Below are 18,348 nucleotides of genomic sequence, written 5' to 3' on the forward strand. Positions count from 1 at the left end.
TTTCAACTGGTCCAGCCCTACAGGCGGAGTGAGAGGCGACAGATAGGCGACCCACCGACAACATTTGGACGTTATTTAACTTTATCGAGACCACCCAGCGACTGTCTGGACCTTTTTTATTTCCACCATGACACCTTGAACTGTGCGCTGGTGGTTCGATAAATGCGTTTCAACGGCTGGGGAGCGGAGGTGAGAGAAGAGGGAAGTTGTGAGGGGATATAGGAGAAATAAACCCCTAAAAAGTGATTTTCCTGTGTCAAATTCAAGTCTGATTTCGTCTTTCTGGAGCAAGGGTGGCCCTGGAGTGTTTGGGGGCATGGACACCCACGTTAAGGAGGGACAGCTGTATGTGCAGCATCAAAAGTTTGGAAAGGTAAGTCCGAGAGAAAGCAGTTATTTTGCTCGTATGGTTGTGGCGTTAACAGAAACCCAAACGAAAAATAACTGTAGCTAGGAAGCCCATAATTAATTATTTGAGGATGCTATATAACATATAATAAACCAGTAATATATAAGGAGATAAAATATTACACAAAGTGCTTCTCAGACACACAAAAAGTCTCTGTAGGAATATTATAGAAGTAGCACAGGAAACAGCAAGTCTGATAAAGCCACTTTAAGCTCACTGCTGCTTTTAATAAACAGTCTATAAGTCCTGAAAAAGAATGAAAAAGTGCAAAGAAAAGAGCAAAAGGAACACTATATGAATGATAAAGTATGTTCATGAGACAAATAAAGCCTGTTAGTTAAGGTACAGACAGATCCTCAGCCAAGCATATTACATGTTTCATGAAAACGTGAATTCACACATAAGTGACATTAACTTTGTGCTATTCCCAGTTGTAAGCCAGAAAAGAGCATCTTACATTAGACAAATAAATAGAGCACATATTGGTGCAATTACAGATCAGTCATTATGCCCAGTGTCTTCAAAGGCGAACCTGCAGTAGGTGCAAGTGACTGCAGAGTTTTACTGATCTGGCCTGGTTTTGATGTGGTGGTTTGGAGTAAACCTGCGGCGCACTTATCGAAGTGCTAGCGAGTGTGCATGTCTTTATGTGCCGGTAAAATCCTGGTGCACTGTAGTGACATTCAGTAAATGTGAAAAGACATGAAACCAAAGTGGGCTAGAAAGTAAGTAAATGACAGAGAGATAGAAAGGATAGATTTGAAAGTTGTTGTTGCTTGTGTGTGTGTGTGTGTGAGCTGGTGACACCTCACTTTATTGGTGTAGATAATAGAGCTGCAAAATGAAAGCTGTTTTTAGCACGATTGCACTACGACTTTCCACAACAAACACATCACAAAGACAGCGGGAAAGCAGAGAGCTGGAAAGTTGAGACAATGTAGAAACAGATTTTTTTTCAGTGGTGGCAGACATATTTCCCCTTCATCTTCGCTGCACAGCTCACACCATTGCAAACACTGTCAACACACCACCTTTCTGTCGCCTCTGACACTATGTGATGTCTCTAGTTTAGGAGATCACACAGCAGGACTGGACACAGTTAAATGTCAGCGATAACACCTGTGTGTGTGTGTTGTGGGTGTGTCTGTGCTGTGTTTGTTTCAGTCCTTGGCCTCCATACAACTTTGCCTTTGGTCTCAGTGCACCGCTGGATAAGCACTCATTTACTCTTTCAGATTTGTAAGAGGGTCTTTGTCTCTCCGTCTGTCTTTCTGGTCATATGACATGGATCAACAAAACGTTCTGGCCCTGTTTCCTCCCCTGAAATCACCACTCCACAATACATATTCATACTCCCAAAGCACAGCTTCAGTGCCTTTTACAAACAGTACAAAATACAATAGAAAATGAGCCGACAAAATCTCCACATTTTCAAAAATAACACGTTATCTTGGCAGAGTATAGAGGGCAAAAAAGAATCAGAGTAGAGAAGAATAGTACAGGAAGCTGGATGTCAGCTGATCTGAAAGTGTTGAAACTGGTGTGAGGTTTGGTGAATTATGCAATCAATAGAGCTGTCAGTCGACACACACACTCATATAGGCTCGTTTCCACATGTGTGGTCTGTATCCAGTCTAGGTAACAGTGTTGGGGTGACTAGTAACAAAAGGTACTGTTATGCAAATGAAAAATTCAAATGAAACGTTGCTCAAACCAGCAGAGTTGTTACACACAAAAGACACGAGGCACTCGCAGCTATACTGACAGTGAATTGTAGAAAAACGTAGGCCTCTTCATAATTTGGATTGACGAATGTGTTTGATCATTGGGCCACACAGCTTTTTTTGTCTTCTGTCAATCTGTCGATGTTGTTGAAGCTTTCCGAATAGTTTTTTTTTATATTTCCACAAGAATCTGATTCATTCAACTTCCGCTCAGTTCTATGTACCCACACTCCTGCGCGTCCCCGCTGCACTGGCTCGACTCCCAGTTTGGGAACCAGTAGATTAGTTGATGGACAAAACAATGTATCAACAATTTGAAGAATTGTTTTGAAAAAAAGGACCACTCCAGTGATTCAGTATAGCACTGCCATAAAGTTGTGCAGTCTGAACCACAACTGTGAAAAGCCCCTGCAAGTATTTTAACAACCATGTCCCAGACCCCTCTCAAACACTACTGCAGGACGCTGAAATAAATATATATCTGCTCTTCCCTCTGCAGTTTGACGCACACTGCATTACAGAGGTATTCACAACATCCAAAGCATGGCACTGTCTCAGCCAATCAGAATCACATCTGAACAATGCTGATGAGTAAAGCATGCTAAATATTTGTGAGGTGGATGTCGAGCTGCAGTTGAGACTTTTAGCTATGCAGTAAATGTGGTTACAGTATTTAGGCCCAGTGATGGATGAAAGAGTTCTAAACTATCTCCAGTTTTTATGTTTTATGTCATTTTATCTCATCTTGTGGCTGAAACGTGCAGCAGAGCGACGTGATTGTGTACATGATTTAGTGGGAAGATGCCTGTCTGTACGTGCATCTGCTTGCCTGCCACACATATTCGTCAGATCCAAGGTACTCGGACCTGCAGTGTGTTGCTTTGCTGCACCCTGGATCTACAAAAAGCTTTTAGTTTGATGTAGGTTAGTTTTTCTAACAGCCAGTGAAGGCTGCAGATGCGGGCATGCTAGATGGTGCAAACCACTTCAGCCAGGATAATGCTGCCACTTGAGCAGCCGGGATGTGTCAGGATTAAGTTGTATTACACACCCTGAGGCTGGATTTATATATACGACTAAAGTCATAACTGTCGGATTGGAATGATGGGATTGTGATTTGTCTTATCTTCTCTATATTTGTTCATCACAGGTGACAGATGCTAAATTAGATTTCTCACAAAAGAAGGGTCAGATCATTTGCAACTTTTAGGAAAGTGTGTAATCTTCCATATATACTCTGCAGTAGGCGTATTTTCAGGAAGAACGGCATGATTCGGTCATTTGGTGATGCGAAGAGTTCTTACTCACAGTGATTGTAATAGTTTCTGTGAATCCCATAAAAGTCCATTTCAGTCACATCAACACTCATTCATTTTCAATTGTTGTATTCTTTCCATAGCCAAATTTTATTTCTTCCCGTCACGCAAGTCAATATGAATTAATGTAACTCTGCTTATTACTTTCCTCACAATAACTGTCATCTCCTCCTAATTATGCAAAAAAGTGATTTGTTCAGACAAAACTGTAGCTGTGGCCTGAATGTATGAGTATAATTACTGTGGTGTTGGTAATGTAATTTCAGAGAAACTCAGAAAAAAGAAGTTTACTAGAGAATGGAAACTGTAACTGTTTCACAGTAAGACTATTGGTGGACACAGAGGAACAAGATCTTTTTGATCTCAGTGCAGGGTTGGTCCCTCTCTTCGAGGCCGGTAGGGGTGGGTATTATTTCGATTTTTACTGATTCTGATTCTGCTTATCATTTCCTGTTCCTATCTAATCCTTTTGGCATATTATTCGAGAAAGAAAAGAAACAAAAGCAGAACTATTTGCATGATTGAGTGCTAGCTCTGGTCAACCATGTGGCAAACACTACACAGTGTGAGTTGACTGGATGTGCATCTGTTTTTTTGTGATTTTCGTGATTTGGGTGAACTAACCCTTACAACTAAAAGCCCAACAATTTTCTATGCAGTTGACAATGGACACTTGTATTAAGTTTGATCAACTTTTACTTTGAGGTAGTCCCTGAGTTATGTGTGTAGCATCACTGCTATATTTTTACCTGACTCTCATGTTGCAATAACACAAAGCTGATATTCTTCAATTTAGTGGATTTTGTTTGGGGAGGCTGTATACATAAAGTGTCGTTAGCTTTAAGACTCATTACTGTCATCTGATTTTCCAAAAAGATTGTTCCATTTAAATGTGTGCTCAGTTTGTCTCAGATTTGGTTTATCAGTCCAGGTGGTCATAAAAAGTGTATTGTTTACTTTACTCCACTCTACTATCCGCAGTTCCTCTGCTGCTGTCCTTCTGTTGGAGTCCTGACATGTGTGAAAGTTTTATTTCGTAGACATAATAGAGGACTGAGGACAGAGAGCTCCTCTTAAATACACATTACACACATACACACAGCTTTCCTCTGTTTTCCTTCTCTCTCCCTTTAACACACATTACCGAGGACAGACGCTCCGATACACAAACATACTTTTACTCTCTTAAACACACAATCACACACACACACACACACACACTGCTCCAGCATGTGTCATTGAGGTTTGTCTGTGGCCAGTGGGAACATGGTTGAGTGGTTTAGTTTGAATAGCAACATGACGGATAGAGAGGATTCTCCTGAAAGCTCAACGCACTGCAAATTAAGAAAACACATGCAAATTGACAAAACACAAACTAATTAAGAAAACATCTTCATCGATATGGCACGCTGCTAATCCACAAACGCGTTGCAAATACACAAAACGACAGCAGCCGTGTTCCCTTTTAAGTGTCCTCTGGAAACACTTTGCTGGCGTGTTTATGTATTTGGTTGTGTTGGTTTGGCTATTTGCATGTGTTTTCTTAAGTGGCAGTGTGTGGAGCTCTCAGGGCCTCTGTTGTGTTTGAGCAGTGACAGTTGTTGATAAATGTATCCATCTGTCAGACTGGATGAAAACACACATACGTGTTGTAATCATATTGTAATTATTAAAATTACAGTTAGTAGAGTGACTGAAGTCCCCACAACATCTCCTGCTGCACTGTCATGTCAATATACTGTCACGTCTTGCTTTTTTAAAGAAATCATTTGTTTTGGGACAAATCTGCTGTGAAATATATTTTTAGTGACAGTATCGCAAAATGAATATGTAAAATGGAAATTCTTAAACAAATGAATATGACTGAACAGCTTTGTTGTTAATACAAAATTATTTCACAAGAAAACAAAACCGCCACTATGTCACCTTCAGTGTTGAATGACAGGAAGAACAAAAGCAAGTCCTGAAGGATCTTCTGAAAATCTTGTTGTTGATACAGAAAAACCAACAAAAATATTAGGCACCTGTTGGCATCATGAGACGATGATTTTATTCTTCCTTTGTCTGATCTTTTTAATGCTGATTCAGCTAATGTGTTAATGTACTGACTCATGTTGACTCGTAAACAGGAACACAGGCCTACAAAAGACAGCAACATTCAGAATGATGCAAGATGGACGTCATTTTTTTGGCATTCATTCTGCAATAAATAAGATTACCATGTTTAGAATGAATAAACAATTAGGCGACAGTGTGCTGTACTTGCTCGAGGGCACTCAAGGATTTCATTTCTTATACTAGCCAGCTGATACTGTGAGTCACTCACAAAGAGAATGTGTTAAAAAAGGAAAAACTAAAAGATTCAGTAATTGTGTTGACCATTTTTTGGAGCTTTTTAACAATGTCAATCTTAAACGTGACTGCTAACATATAAGCCAGTCCGACAGTAAAGGCCATGTATTATTTAGGCAGTGAAATGGAGAACACACACATGCATTTGTATTATAATTATTTCTGTGAACAGGCCGGACATCAGTGAGGAAGTTTCTCTCTCTCTGTCATGATCTCTTTTGCATAATTTCCACTCGGTGAATTAGTGGCTGATAACGGTCTGTTGCCTTATATGGAGCAGCTGTTTCACATGCAGACACAGACACACCCACACACAGCTAAGGACCATATTGCCACAGGGGTTAATGTTTCACACCCTGTTCATGTAAACTGTACAATCACACGTTTGTATGGACTGAACGTTCATAGCTTTTCAGAGTGTGTGTGTGTGTATGTGTATGTGCATGCGCAGATGGTCCAGAATGCACCATGGGAATAATAACAACAATACAAACAGATGCACATACACATGCACATAATGTGCAAGCACACATACACTGAGATACACCTAGAAGCAGAAGAAGGAAGCCAAGAGAATCCTGGGTAAAAACAATCGCACGTTTCCTGTCCTTTCTGGCAGTTAATTGTAACAGGTTGGAGTGTGTGCATGCATATGCGCATGTGTTGACTGATGAAACCTGGTATGTGCGAGAGTTAGAAATCGATGAAGTTGCCTTTCATGTGAGCGTGCACCGCTGTAGTAATTCTTGCAATAATTGTGATTTTTATTTATGACACCATTATTGAGTCAATGAAATGGCAATGAGGGTTTAATATTTGATTGTGCAGCATATAGGCCCTGTTAGGCCCCGTGGCTACAGTTACATCAGGCCCATCATGCAAATACAAATGTCACTTTTAGACTGACTCACATGTCTCTAATTTTCATGCTACACATTGAGTACTTTAACTTTACTTGAGTATTTCCATTGTATGCTACTTTATACTTCTACTTCACTATTTAGGAGGGAAATGATGCAAGAGTATTTTTCTGTTGTGGTATTGCTACTTTTCCTTAAGTAAAACGTCTCAGTACTTCTTCCACCACTGACAGAACCAACGTTTGCTGTTAGAGCCTGACCAATATATCTGAAGACTGTCATCGTCGGCAGGTGTTTATCTTGGCAGATATGCAAATAAATATTTCAAGACATACTTTTATAGGCTGTACTTTCAGGCATTTCAAGATTGAAATATATTTGTTGTATTTTATTTACACTTAACTATTTATAATAATAATAATTTCCACTGAAATGTAAAATCATCATCACATTTATTTGAGGTCTGAAGACCTTTTGACACAGAAGGAAAAGCTCAGGTGAAAATAACAAAATGAATGATGGCTGAATTCCATTTAGCTGCTTCAGTTTAAGGGTCCTGGTATTGTGCATCCTGGCTCACTGTCACATTGACATCGGCCTCAAAAGTTGCCATGTTAATGACTGGATGATATTACTTATCCATATCCGTATGATATCGCCCTGGCTAGGGAGTGTTTGAGGACTTGTAGTTGTATAGTGTGTGTGTCTCATTCTGCTCTGTTAGCCGGATTTTCCCAACTGGTTGGAGGACCTTCCTGTTACAAACCCAGCTCTCTGACTGTCAGTCAGCTTCCGCCCCGCTGAGTTAATGTAGGGGAAAACACACACACACACTTTGTGTAGAAATGTAGCTGAGATGAGGCATAACGTGATGCGGGGAACACACACACATGTCCACAGGGTACAGGGGATGACAGGGACTTCCCACAGTTGAGTTCTGGTGTCTTATGCAGTTTTAGCATAATCACATGTATACTAGTTTCTGTAGTAGTGACTGCACATCATCTCACATCTAGTGTGCCAACATCTGGAGTCTTAACACACTGGTGCGTCTTATTGTTCAGTATTGTGTGTCACGTTGTTTGGTCATGTCCCTTTTTGTCCCCGTGGAGGAAGAGATCATTGTTAGCTGTTGTTTCCTCAGGGACAGATGATTCACCTGTTACTTAGTTTGGACCAGGTCATCTTTTTAACTTGTTAGGGGCCTCCACACTTCAAATAACATCTTTTTTCTGCATTTCTTTACATTGACAAAATGTGTGGTTACTCCAACAGAGCAGGTGACTAGTACTGAGGTAAAAATAGATAGATAAATAGATTGAGAGTGACTACCAATGCCCAAAATAATGCGTTCAACATCTTAAACTAATGAGCTAACAGCATGAGATATATCTAGTTATCTAAATCAGATATAATCATTTGAAATTATCCTTTAACATATTGAAGATGTAATTGCTCACAGTGTTATTATTTTGTGGTATTATCTGGTTTTGGTTGCACATCTTGTCCTTGTTTGGGTCCCAGTTTTAGTTGTCACACTAACTCATTTAGATAAAAAAAACAAACAGCTCAGTACCAGTTTTGATTTTGAGGGGGGAAATTGTTCTTTTCTCTAAAAGCAGTGGTGACTAATGCTGTAACTGTGGTCCGCTGCTGCTGGTTGATTGTAGAGGAAAGAATGGTGTGCGCAACAAGTCTGAGTCAAACTGCATTCAATTTATCATCACATGCCTCCTACAGTAAGCCTCAGTCAGTAGAGAAGAAGAAAGAAGTAAGAGAAAGACCCGGAAATATCATTTTGACTCACATCTTCTGTGGACTTTGAACGTTAACATTCTCCACTTCTCTCTTCATCAGTTTTTGATTATTTGTGGCAAACTGTGCATTTTGCGTTTTCCCATCGCTGTCTGAACAAACCACATGCAAATTGTTCTCCCTTCCCCAGACAGATGTGAACAGGACAGATGTATGTTGCCAAAAAACAAAGAATCAGATTTTCTGTTTCTGTTTTCCAACTTCCAACCCTTTTTCCTGTCATCCCCTTCCAACCTTCTCTCACATTTTGTTCTACTCTCAGTTTCAGTTTAAATTCAGAAATAGCCTTCTTAAATGAAAAGCTGGTTTAGTAATCTCTAGATGGAGCAAAATGTGTGTCTCTTAGTGGTGTAATACAAATAAATAAATACATTAAAAATCTTGATTTTAAAGCAGCATTAATAAAAATCTTGAGGCCATATTATCACCATATAAAGTTGATATAGTGAATGTGTTAGGAATCAAACGACTATTTACAAAGACAGAGTCCAACTTCAGCATTCACTTCTTTTGTGGAAAACAGTTGCTGCTGAAAACAACAGTGACAGTGAACCAAAACAATAAAGCTGTGGGCCCTAAAACCAAAACAATGAGCTGAAAGATGCTAAAACGTTCTATAAATCTAAGGGAAACTACCAGGTTCGGTGATATTTATCTGTGGTTCATCCCTTTCACATCACACATACTCATTTGCTCCACTGTTGTAAAATTTTGATTAGTGCAACTTTAAATCTTTTCCTCTATAACTTTTCCTCCTCTTCCACTCATCAGAAATGGAAGAAGAACTGGTTCGTCCTCTACCCCGCCAGCCAAAACGGCATCGCCCGCCTCGAGTTCTACGACTCACCCTCGGGCGGAGTGGGCGGGGCCGGCGGAGGCTCAGGAAGCGGGTCCAATGAGAAAACCAGAAAGCTCGACAAGAAGATCATCCGCTTGTCTGAGTGCATTTCCATCCTGCCGGCGCTGACTGAGAGCTGTCCCAAAGAAAACATGGCAGCGTTCTGTGTGGAGACCAACGACAAGACGCATGTGTTTGCTGCAGAGAAGAGCACCGCCAAGGACTGGATGGATACCATGTGTGACATTGCATTTCAGGTATCTTTTTCTTTTACTCTCCTTGTGTGAGTATTTCAAAATACAGGGTGACCAATACTTTAGGAAGTAGTGTTCGCAGCGTGAGTTTTTAAGGTACAAGCTTTCTTTGTGTGTATTCTATTATGTGTCCTTTGTTCTGTCTACAAAACATTCTTTGCTTGTTCTTTTGAGCCTGAATGTGACCAAAAATATTTAAATGAAGAAAAAAAAATCTCCTTAGTTTGATGGAAAACGCTGAGGAACTGCTCCTTCAAATAAATCCCAGTTCAGTGAAGTGTCTACACAGGCCACAGCTTCCATTGTGTGCACATGAACATGAACAGTACACATATTTGCAGAGAGGAAGCCAGAGGGAGTTTCCAGGAGGAAGACTTCATCCGCTTTGTTCTCTGTTGAACACTCAATCTCTCTAACTCTTTATTCCTTTTCTCTTTCCCTTCTCTCACTCTTTGCCTACTCTGTCCTTCCAGTGGTTACACTGGAAAGCTCCCAGTTTCTCCAGGTTTCCCATCCTTTTGTTCATGCACACTTCAAAGTACAACACATACACCAAAAGGCAAACTCCTGCATGAAAACAGTGGGGCATAGCATACTAATTTGGCGCCTTGTTCAGCTGGTTGACTGTCAGTGTCTCTGCTTGTCCACAGGGAGGAAGTGGCAGCAACAGTACTGTTGCAGACTCTAATGGAGGAGCCCAGGATCTGCAGATGTCTGAAAACCTCATCTACTACTCTAGAGAGGAGGGTAAGGACACAAACAGTCTAGCCTTACAATAGGTCTCAAGATAATATTGCAGCACAGAACATCATTTGAGAGTTTAAGTCGACCCTCTCCTATCTTCTCCTCGCAGTTAACGAGTTTTGGGTGAGTGTCCAGCGTACTGAGGCGTCAGAGCGCTGCGGGTTGGTGGGCAACTACTGGCTGAAAGCGGAAAACGACGTCTTAATCTTGAAGGAGCAAAAGACCAAGAGGAAAGTTCTGGTGTGGCCCTACAAGCTGCTGAGGAGATACGGCCGAGACCGGGTGGGTGCACGGCGCACGGACAAACCCTGTGCTTATGAGAAAGCAAAGTTTCTCTTCAGGGGATCAAAAATGATCTATCTCTGACACACCCGACAAGTACCAGCAGAGGAAGTTTGGTGTGTTCAGTGTTTGGTGTGTGACGATTGATCGCATGAAGGAAGTGCAAATAATACTTTTAGCAGCAGTGCGTGTGCATGTGGTCAGAGTCTGTGGTTGTTTTTGTGTCACTTTGATGCCTCAAAGCTCGAGACCAGGTGTTAAAAATGACTGGTGACCTTTAATGGGTCTGTCTGGTTTGTCTACATTAGTTTATTTATGCATGTGTCAGACTTATGTTAACTTTGATGATGGTACATACAAGATAAAAAGAGGACGTAACCTAATTGATCTGTATGTGTAGGTCTTTGCATTTGCGAAAAAAAGAAATCAGGGGAAGAAAGTGTGTGTGTGTAAAATAGAATTTAGTAAGTGAAAGCAGAGAAGTAATAAAATATATATGCTGAGAAAACTTACAAAATAAAATTCAGTGGAAAAAGGAAGCAGGAATTCTTTTAGTGCCAGGAAAAAGTGATAAATGAGTGGTGACTGAAAAGAGTGGAGGGACTTTGTGATAAGCTTCCATTAAAACATGTTTCCTTTTGCTTTCTTTCTCCAGGTGATGTTTTCATTCGAGGCGGGCCGGCGCTGTGACTCGGGCCCCGGTAACTTCACCTTCGAGACAAAGCAAGGCAACGAGATCTTCATACTGGTGGACCAGGCCATCCAGTCACAGAAGGTGCTGGCTGAGGAGCGCCACCTCAGCTGCCCGGTCAACGTTGACCCAGACTGCCCTGCGTCACTGCAGCACATACGCAACGCTGTTCCCGGTGGCATGACGAGCGGAGGGAACGGAGACAGCAGCAGCTGCAGCAGCCGGGAGGCAGATGGTGATTCAGGTGGCAGCAAGCCGGGCTCTGCTGATGGCGTCCTCGGGAAGAGAGAGGGTGGAGACGGAGGAGGAGGAGGAAGGGGGCAAGCAGGAGGACACAAAGGGAGGAGTTTACCAGAACCACCAGCCATGATAGGGGTTTTGGGAGGAGGAGGGACCCCTCCAAGGTCTCCCAGGGGGCAGGTGGCAGCAAAAGGTCTTTCCTCAGCTGACGAACATGCAGGTCTTTATTCTGAGCCGGCAGATTCAGTCCGCCTGCCTCTGCACAGCGCTGACTGCCTCTACTCCGATCCAGTGGACAGCATCAAGGGTCAAAGCCAAACCAGCAGCCCATCCACCCCTCCAGTGCCCACCCCACGCCTTCGACCAGTAGGAGACGAGGCTTTGGGAGGTGGCGTCCAAGGAGATCATCACCATGGAGGCAGCAACCACAAGAAGTCACCGGACCTGTACTCGCATGTGTACGACCGGATCAGCCTGGAGCTGAACCAGAAAACAAGCTCACTGAGTCTAAATGGGGCTGCAGGGGGAGGAAGAGGGGGAGGAAGAGGGGTGAACAGTAACAGGCGACCCCCAGGAGGTCAAGCAGAAGGGGCTTCTTTATCTCTGGATCACATATACGATGAACCGGAGGGTTGCGCCAAAGGAGGTGCTATTATGTCCGCTATTTCAGGCATGAGTATTTATGACGAGGCCCGTTTGGAGCCCCATAGCCAGAGGAGACAGGAAGAGGTGGCGGCCCCGTCAGGACCGGAGGGAAATTACAGTACCCCTTCCCATGGAAAGCTGCCAGAGTCGAACAGACACTCGCCTCCGCAGCTGGGCCCGAGCCGTGGCACACCGCAACCTCCAGCTCCGAGGTGGCCCAAACCTCTCACCGCCCCCAAGCCGGGCAGGAGTGCTTTTGCTCGGAAGGAGCCGGTGCCGCTGCCCCCTGGGAAACATGGAGGTCCTAGCAGTAATGTGAATAACAACAACAATATTTGGGGAGAATGTGGAGGAGGAGGAGGGGAGGGGCTGTACAGCAAAGTGTGTAAGCAGAAAACTCCACCAGCTAATTTGTGGTACAGCCAGCACCACCAGGCGCCGATGAGATCACCTGATATCATCTATGACAACTTGGGAGATATCTGACATCCTTCTCCTTCAACAGGAACTGAAATGAAACGTTTATCCCCTTTGTGAAAAGAGGAGAAATGCTAACGCAGAAAAGATGAGGCCGAAAAGCAAACTTGGTTTTTGTAAGGACTAAGCACATTTCTTCCATCTGTGGACTGCAATAATTATTTGAGTCGATTCATTTGGAGCAGATTAGCTCACAGCTATGAGAAAACCACATTACGGCTGCATTTTGAAACATGGAGTGCAACTATTGTAGGGCCACCCTCTGTGTGTGTGTTTGAGAAAGAGAGAGCGAGTGTTTGCATGGTCAAACCCATAATTGGAGTACCAATCCACAGTGTGGTTGGAACCAGCCATTTCACACACACACACACACACACACACACACACACACACACACACACACAGAAACTGTTGGGGTTTGCCAAAAGGAGCTCGGCCTACAGGCTTCACTTTAACAAGCTGAGAGCGTGGCTTGGCTCTTCTTTTATTAAAAAGTCTGCCGCGCTTATGAAGTGACTGGGAAACATGTTTTTGCACAGCCGATTTTGTGTGTCTCTGCAATATGAGACAATGTGGCAGCAAGTAGACATTGTTTGACAGGTTTTGGACTATCTCTGAGGCTAGGACCAAAAGAAGCTGATCTTTTTCTGTTTGGTGTTTTCTGGGCTAATTTGTCTCTCTAAATCCTTATAAAACATGGAGATTTACCACATTTTCAGCCCAGTAAACTAATATGCTGATGTGGTTGCATCTTAGGATCCACTAAATGGAAAAACATTGTTGCTACTGTTTTGGAGGAAGCATGAAAAGTGGGACTTTAAGACCCCATTTGGGTCTTGGACATGAATGGGTCGTAAAGGGGTCATGGGGTCACACGGTCCTCATGTGGCCATTAAATTACAGAGGCAACTTCCTGCACAAGATAATATTATTTGAATCCTTTGTGTTTCTTTGTACAGGCAAACTAAATATGGAACTAATCAATGCCCTGCACTGTGTCAGTATGTGTATGTCTGTGTCAGAAAACAGCTGTGCTGTCTGTAAATATAACTAATAATAAACATGGCTCCAAAAACTGAAAATATTTCTCCATAGTGGATCTGTAAACAAGAGAACTCTCCTAATTGCTGCATCACTACTTCCCGTCAGTGTGTTGGTCCTGTCAGGAGCCAATCAGACACAGCTTTTAGTGTTTCAAAGACTTTCTGTTCTGGACCAAACGGGACAGTAAAACAGTCTGACCTCATCCTCCACTTCCCTCCCTCTGCCACGCTCTGTTTTTGTTGTTTCAGTCGGTTTCCAACCACTTAATCGCACCGTTAAAGTGGAGTCTCAAAAAAAAACTGAAACAAAGACTTTCTTTCTTTCTTGTCTTTCTTCCTTCCTTTCTCTCTCTCTGCATTAATGCTGTTGTTCGGTTGCTCCAGCGACAGTTAATGGCGGCTGGTTTGTGTCGGACACGCTGTGCATTTTAACTGCAGGGAGATGCCGTGAGAGGGCAGGAATACAAGATGGAGGGGGGGGGGGGACAGCTAATTGACATTCTGCAGAGAAAGGGGAACATGTGGGTGTTTATCCTGAACTGAAGATGACGGAAGAGTGAGAAGAAAGGGACTTAAAGAGGGAGAAAAGAGATGAAAAAGATGCTGACATGATGAATGCTGGCTGGATGAACCTGTCTGTGTCTGGTTGGCTTGCATAACAGGTACAGACTGTTCCCGTCACTGCTGCTGCTCTTTATCCCCGTCATCCCTCTTTATCCCTTTTTTTCTCCTTTCTTTATTTCCCCACCTGCTGCCGAAGTACTTTCTGGACAGGAAGTCCTCTAAAAGTAACTGGATTACATTTTGAGGGTAATTTTCCTGACTCGCCTCCTCTGTTGTTTCAGACAGAGTGGAGGGAAGAAAAACAGAAAGAGAAAGAGCAACAACGAACTTCTGTCTTTCTCATTAAACTCTGAGTGAACTCATTGGAAGAAGTGTGGTACACACGCGCACACACACACACACACACACACACACACACACACAGTACATGGTACTGTTTTCATGCTGTCAATATTTTCTTCTTTAGTATGGTTTAGCATTTCCTCATTGGAATATCCACAACAAGCTGTTTACACATTTACAGTCAGTGTGTGAGTGTTTGTGTGTGTGTCTTTGCCCAAAACTTGGTCATAAAGTGAACTGCAAACAGCTGTTTGTAGAGGAGAGTGAAACCTTGACTGACTGCTTTCTCAGTGGCTGTTATTGTGCTTTCTCTCTAGTGACTTCAGTGAGTTCAGCTCTTAGAATATGATTTGTAATTGTATTCATTGAAACTGGAATTTAACTTTTATTATTTATTACTTTAATACTCAGACTGTCACCTACATTTACCATACTTACCAGAGGAAGTTCAAAAAAAACAACAACATTATTTCTTATTGTGAATAAGTAGATGAGATGAGCACGATATAGAGTAAAAAATAAAATTGCTGTGGTAACTGTGGATTGGTGCGTTTCAGCAGATTGAAAGATTTTTTAGCTTATCAGATAATACATTTCTGGACCTAAATGCTAATTATTTTGATTTAATTACATAATGTCAAAGTACATTTCTAACATTTTAAAGAGTACATCAAATTAGGTCTCAGTTTTGTTGAGGTATGGCCAGTTTCCACTGGGAGTAGGCTGGCCAATTGGCCCAATATTCAACAAGAATTAAAGGAATAGTTTGACTTTTTAAGAATACCCATCTTCACTTTCTTGCTGAGAGTTGCATGACAATATCAATATCACTCTCATATCTGCACATTAAATATGAAGCTACATCCAGAAGAAGGTTAGTTTAGCTCAGCATAGAGCCTGGAAACGGGGGGAAACAGCTAGCCTTGCTGTTGCCTGAGCTCCAGGAAGTCACTAAAACCACAGGATGGACAGAACAAACAAACAAGATCAAACTTTTTATGAATGAGGTTCACAGGTGCTTGTAGGCAAATTTCGTTATCTTTGGACAGAGCCAGGCTAGCCGTTTCCCCGTTTCCAGTCTTTATGCTAAACTTAGCTGGGTGTAGCTTCATATTTAACAGTCAGACCCAAGAGTGGCAACAATCTTCTCATCTAACATATTTTCGTCAGACCCTCTCTGCATGATAAATGCCCAAGTCTTTCAAAATCCAGTTTGGTATTCAGGCTTTACAAACATGTTGTCATATTGACTGATAAGAACTTCATAAAAACAAATTTGGTGTAGCCTTCCAAACTCAAAGTGCCTCAGATCTTGATGCTTTCTGTCACCTCCTCTCCTTCCTTCTTCACATTACTCTCATCTGCTTTGACCTTTTACACATCTGCACAACAGCTCAAGCGACTGCCTGATCGCAGATGAACGTATGTGTGTGACAGCTCTAGGCGAGCGTTGGTGTGTGTGAAATGTACACAGAGGCCTGCTGCAAGTTTGCTCAGTTACAGAATATCAGGGTGGGACTTTGTGTCTGCATACGTTCACTGCTGCCATTATCACCCGCTGTACATTCCTGTGTGATTATATGTGTGTGTGCTCAAGGTTGGTAGCCTCATACTGAAAGCATATCAGGGACCTCACTTCACAGTTTCAGATCAACTTCTGTGAGCTTTCTCAGTTTTTTGGAGAAATGTCAAGTCAATAGGAAGAAATCTCTGCATTTCTGCATGTAGATGTCACACACACACAATCTCCGACTACTATCATGTCAATTACAGTCTCTCGCTCTGTCTCTTGGTTTTTTCAAAGGTTATGTCAGACCTACGGAAAGAGAACAGGATCAGTCCAACGACTAGAGGCACTGAAACTAGGCTTCACACTAACAGGTGCTTTTTGTAGGCTTCTACAAAATATCTTAAAATTCTTAAATAAAAGACTTTGCATACAAAGTAAGAAGAGGCACAATTAGATGTGAATTTGCCCAGGGCGGCACAAATTGACACTAAGACGAAGCAAGTTAAAAATGTCTCATCTTGGGCAAAAAATACATGAAAATGTACAGAGAGAAAAAAGTAAAGAGACTGGAGGAAAATAACAGAAAGAACTGCAGTTTCTGGTGAGATGCTTTGCTTTCTGAACACACCTTTTGACCTTGAGCCACTTAGGGGCAGTGACACAAGCTGTAAACACAACACTGACATATTATCACCATATAAAGCTTATATGGTGAACAAATGTGCTCTATTTTGGTCTCCAACCCCTGAGGGAAATATCTGGCTCTTTAGCTGCTAAATGCTCCATTATATTCACAAGTTAGTTGCTAACTTTATCTGTATTGTATTTGGTACTGGGAAGGTAGCGTTCAATGAGTTTATCAGAGCTTTTTTTCTAAAAAGAACTGGAAAAGATTGAGGAGAGCAGTGCGACTGAACCAAAACAGTAAAGGAGCTTCAGAGTTGGTTGACAATTCTCTGTGGGTCCATCACTACATGTGACACCTTTCACGTTACACAGTCATTTGATCCATTGTTAATATAAGAATATTGATTTGTGCAGCTTTAATGTAAACCCAGTCTGGGTAACTGTGGAAACCTCATCTGTGAATCATGCAAAGCTACTCTAGTGGAATCACAAAATGAAAATATAGAGCTGAAATGAGCATAATATGGGACCTTTAATGATGTAGTTACCATATTGACATCACCATTATTTATTATCTAGTCTGTTAATGCAATCATTTTCCCATTAAAGCAACATAAACTAACTTTAAGAGCCGCAACATTGAAAGAAAATATATATATTTTTTAACGGCAAATATAGAAAAATCATATTTGTTAGTGCAGTTCCTTAAAGTTTCAAGACCTGGAAACTCATTGTTTTCAATGCAGACCATCCAGACGTATGTTGAGACCCTTGTTTCTAATCTTGTGAAAATTTCACACCTGTCAGCTGCACTTCTGAATATAAAACACCCTCGAGCTGAAACTCAGCTGCATTTCCTCATTCTGTTTTAAGACTGCGGCACACGAAATATGAGACCTTTCTCTTGTGCACATCAAACAAGGGTTTGTATGTTCTGCCTTCAGACGCACCTGAAACAGTCCGGTTTACTCTTGTCTTTGACTCTGCAGACCACCAGCTTATATTTTTAGCTGTGCGTGGGCAAACCCGTCATTTGTGTCTGAAGCAGAGTTTCACTCGCTCTCTCTCGGCTCTCAGCGCTATCTAAAGGAAATGACAGTTTCCCATTCAGATTCAGACTCCCTATGTGTATGAAGTGTGACGATGAAGTGATTTTTATTCCTTTTTCAGAATGTGTCAGTGACCTCTTGACCCTGCTAAACCAAAAACTGTGCAAAATGTGCACAAACAATTCTGTAGGGCAATAAAGTAAAGTTTTCCCAGACCAAACTAAGTGTATAATTATTTTTTCAGAGCTTGACCAGATTTGGTGATTGGAGACAGTTTTCAGTGTGATTCATGTTCATGATTTTGTCTCAGATATCCAGATTTTCTTGACTTTTGAGATCTGCGTAGGAGTTCAGACCTTTCAGAGTTCTGTCAGAAGGATCATAGCACAGGTCCTGCAGCCTCCTGACTTCACCTCCTCACTTCCCCCTCGCAAAGATGCACTTCCTCTTTCTGTTCTCTGCTTGTAAGAGAGTTGATTATTCTCTGCCTGTAACCCGTATATGAATTGTGACTCTATGTGTTCCTGCTCTGTTCATGTCTGTGTATATTAGAGTACTGTGCCATC

At 42.0% G+C, this 18,348-nt stretch overlaps 1 protein-coding gene across 1 annotated transcript; it reads left to right on the plus strand.

Annotated features, from left to right (window-relative positions):
* The first annotated feature begins 316 nt into the window (after positions 1-316).
* dok1b (docking protein 1b) lies at positions 317-12,733 on the plus strand. The gene is made up of 5 exons (XM_070930237.1): positions 317-373; positions 9,248-9,571; positions 10,219-10,315; positions 10,422-10,594; positions 11,250-12,733. The coding sequence occupies exons 1-5, from the start codon at positions 317-319 to the stop codon at positions 12,654-12,656; spliced, it is 2,058 nt and encodes a 685-aa protein (XP_070786338.1). The 3' UTR covers positions 12,657-12,733.
* Positions 12,734-18,348: the final 5,615 nt, after the last annotated feature.

This window comes from Enoplosus armatus, chromosome 23 (assembly GCF_043641665.1).
Source record: "Enoplosus armatus isolate fEnoArm2 chromosome 23, fEnoArm2.hap1, whole genome shotgun sequence".
Taxonomy (NCBI): Eukaryota; Metazoa; Chordata; class Actinopteri; order Centrarchiformes; family Enoplosidae; genus Enoplosus; species Enoplosus armatus.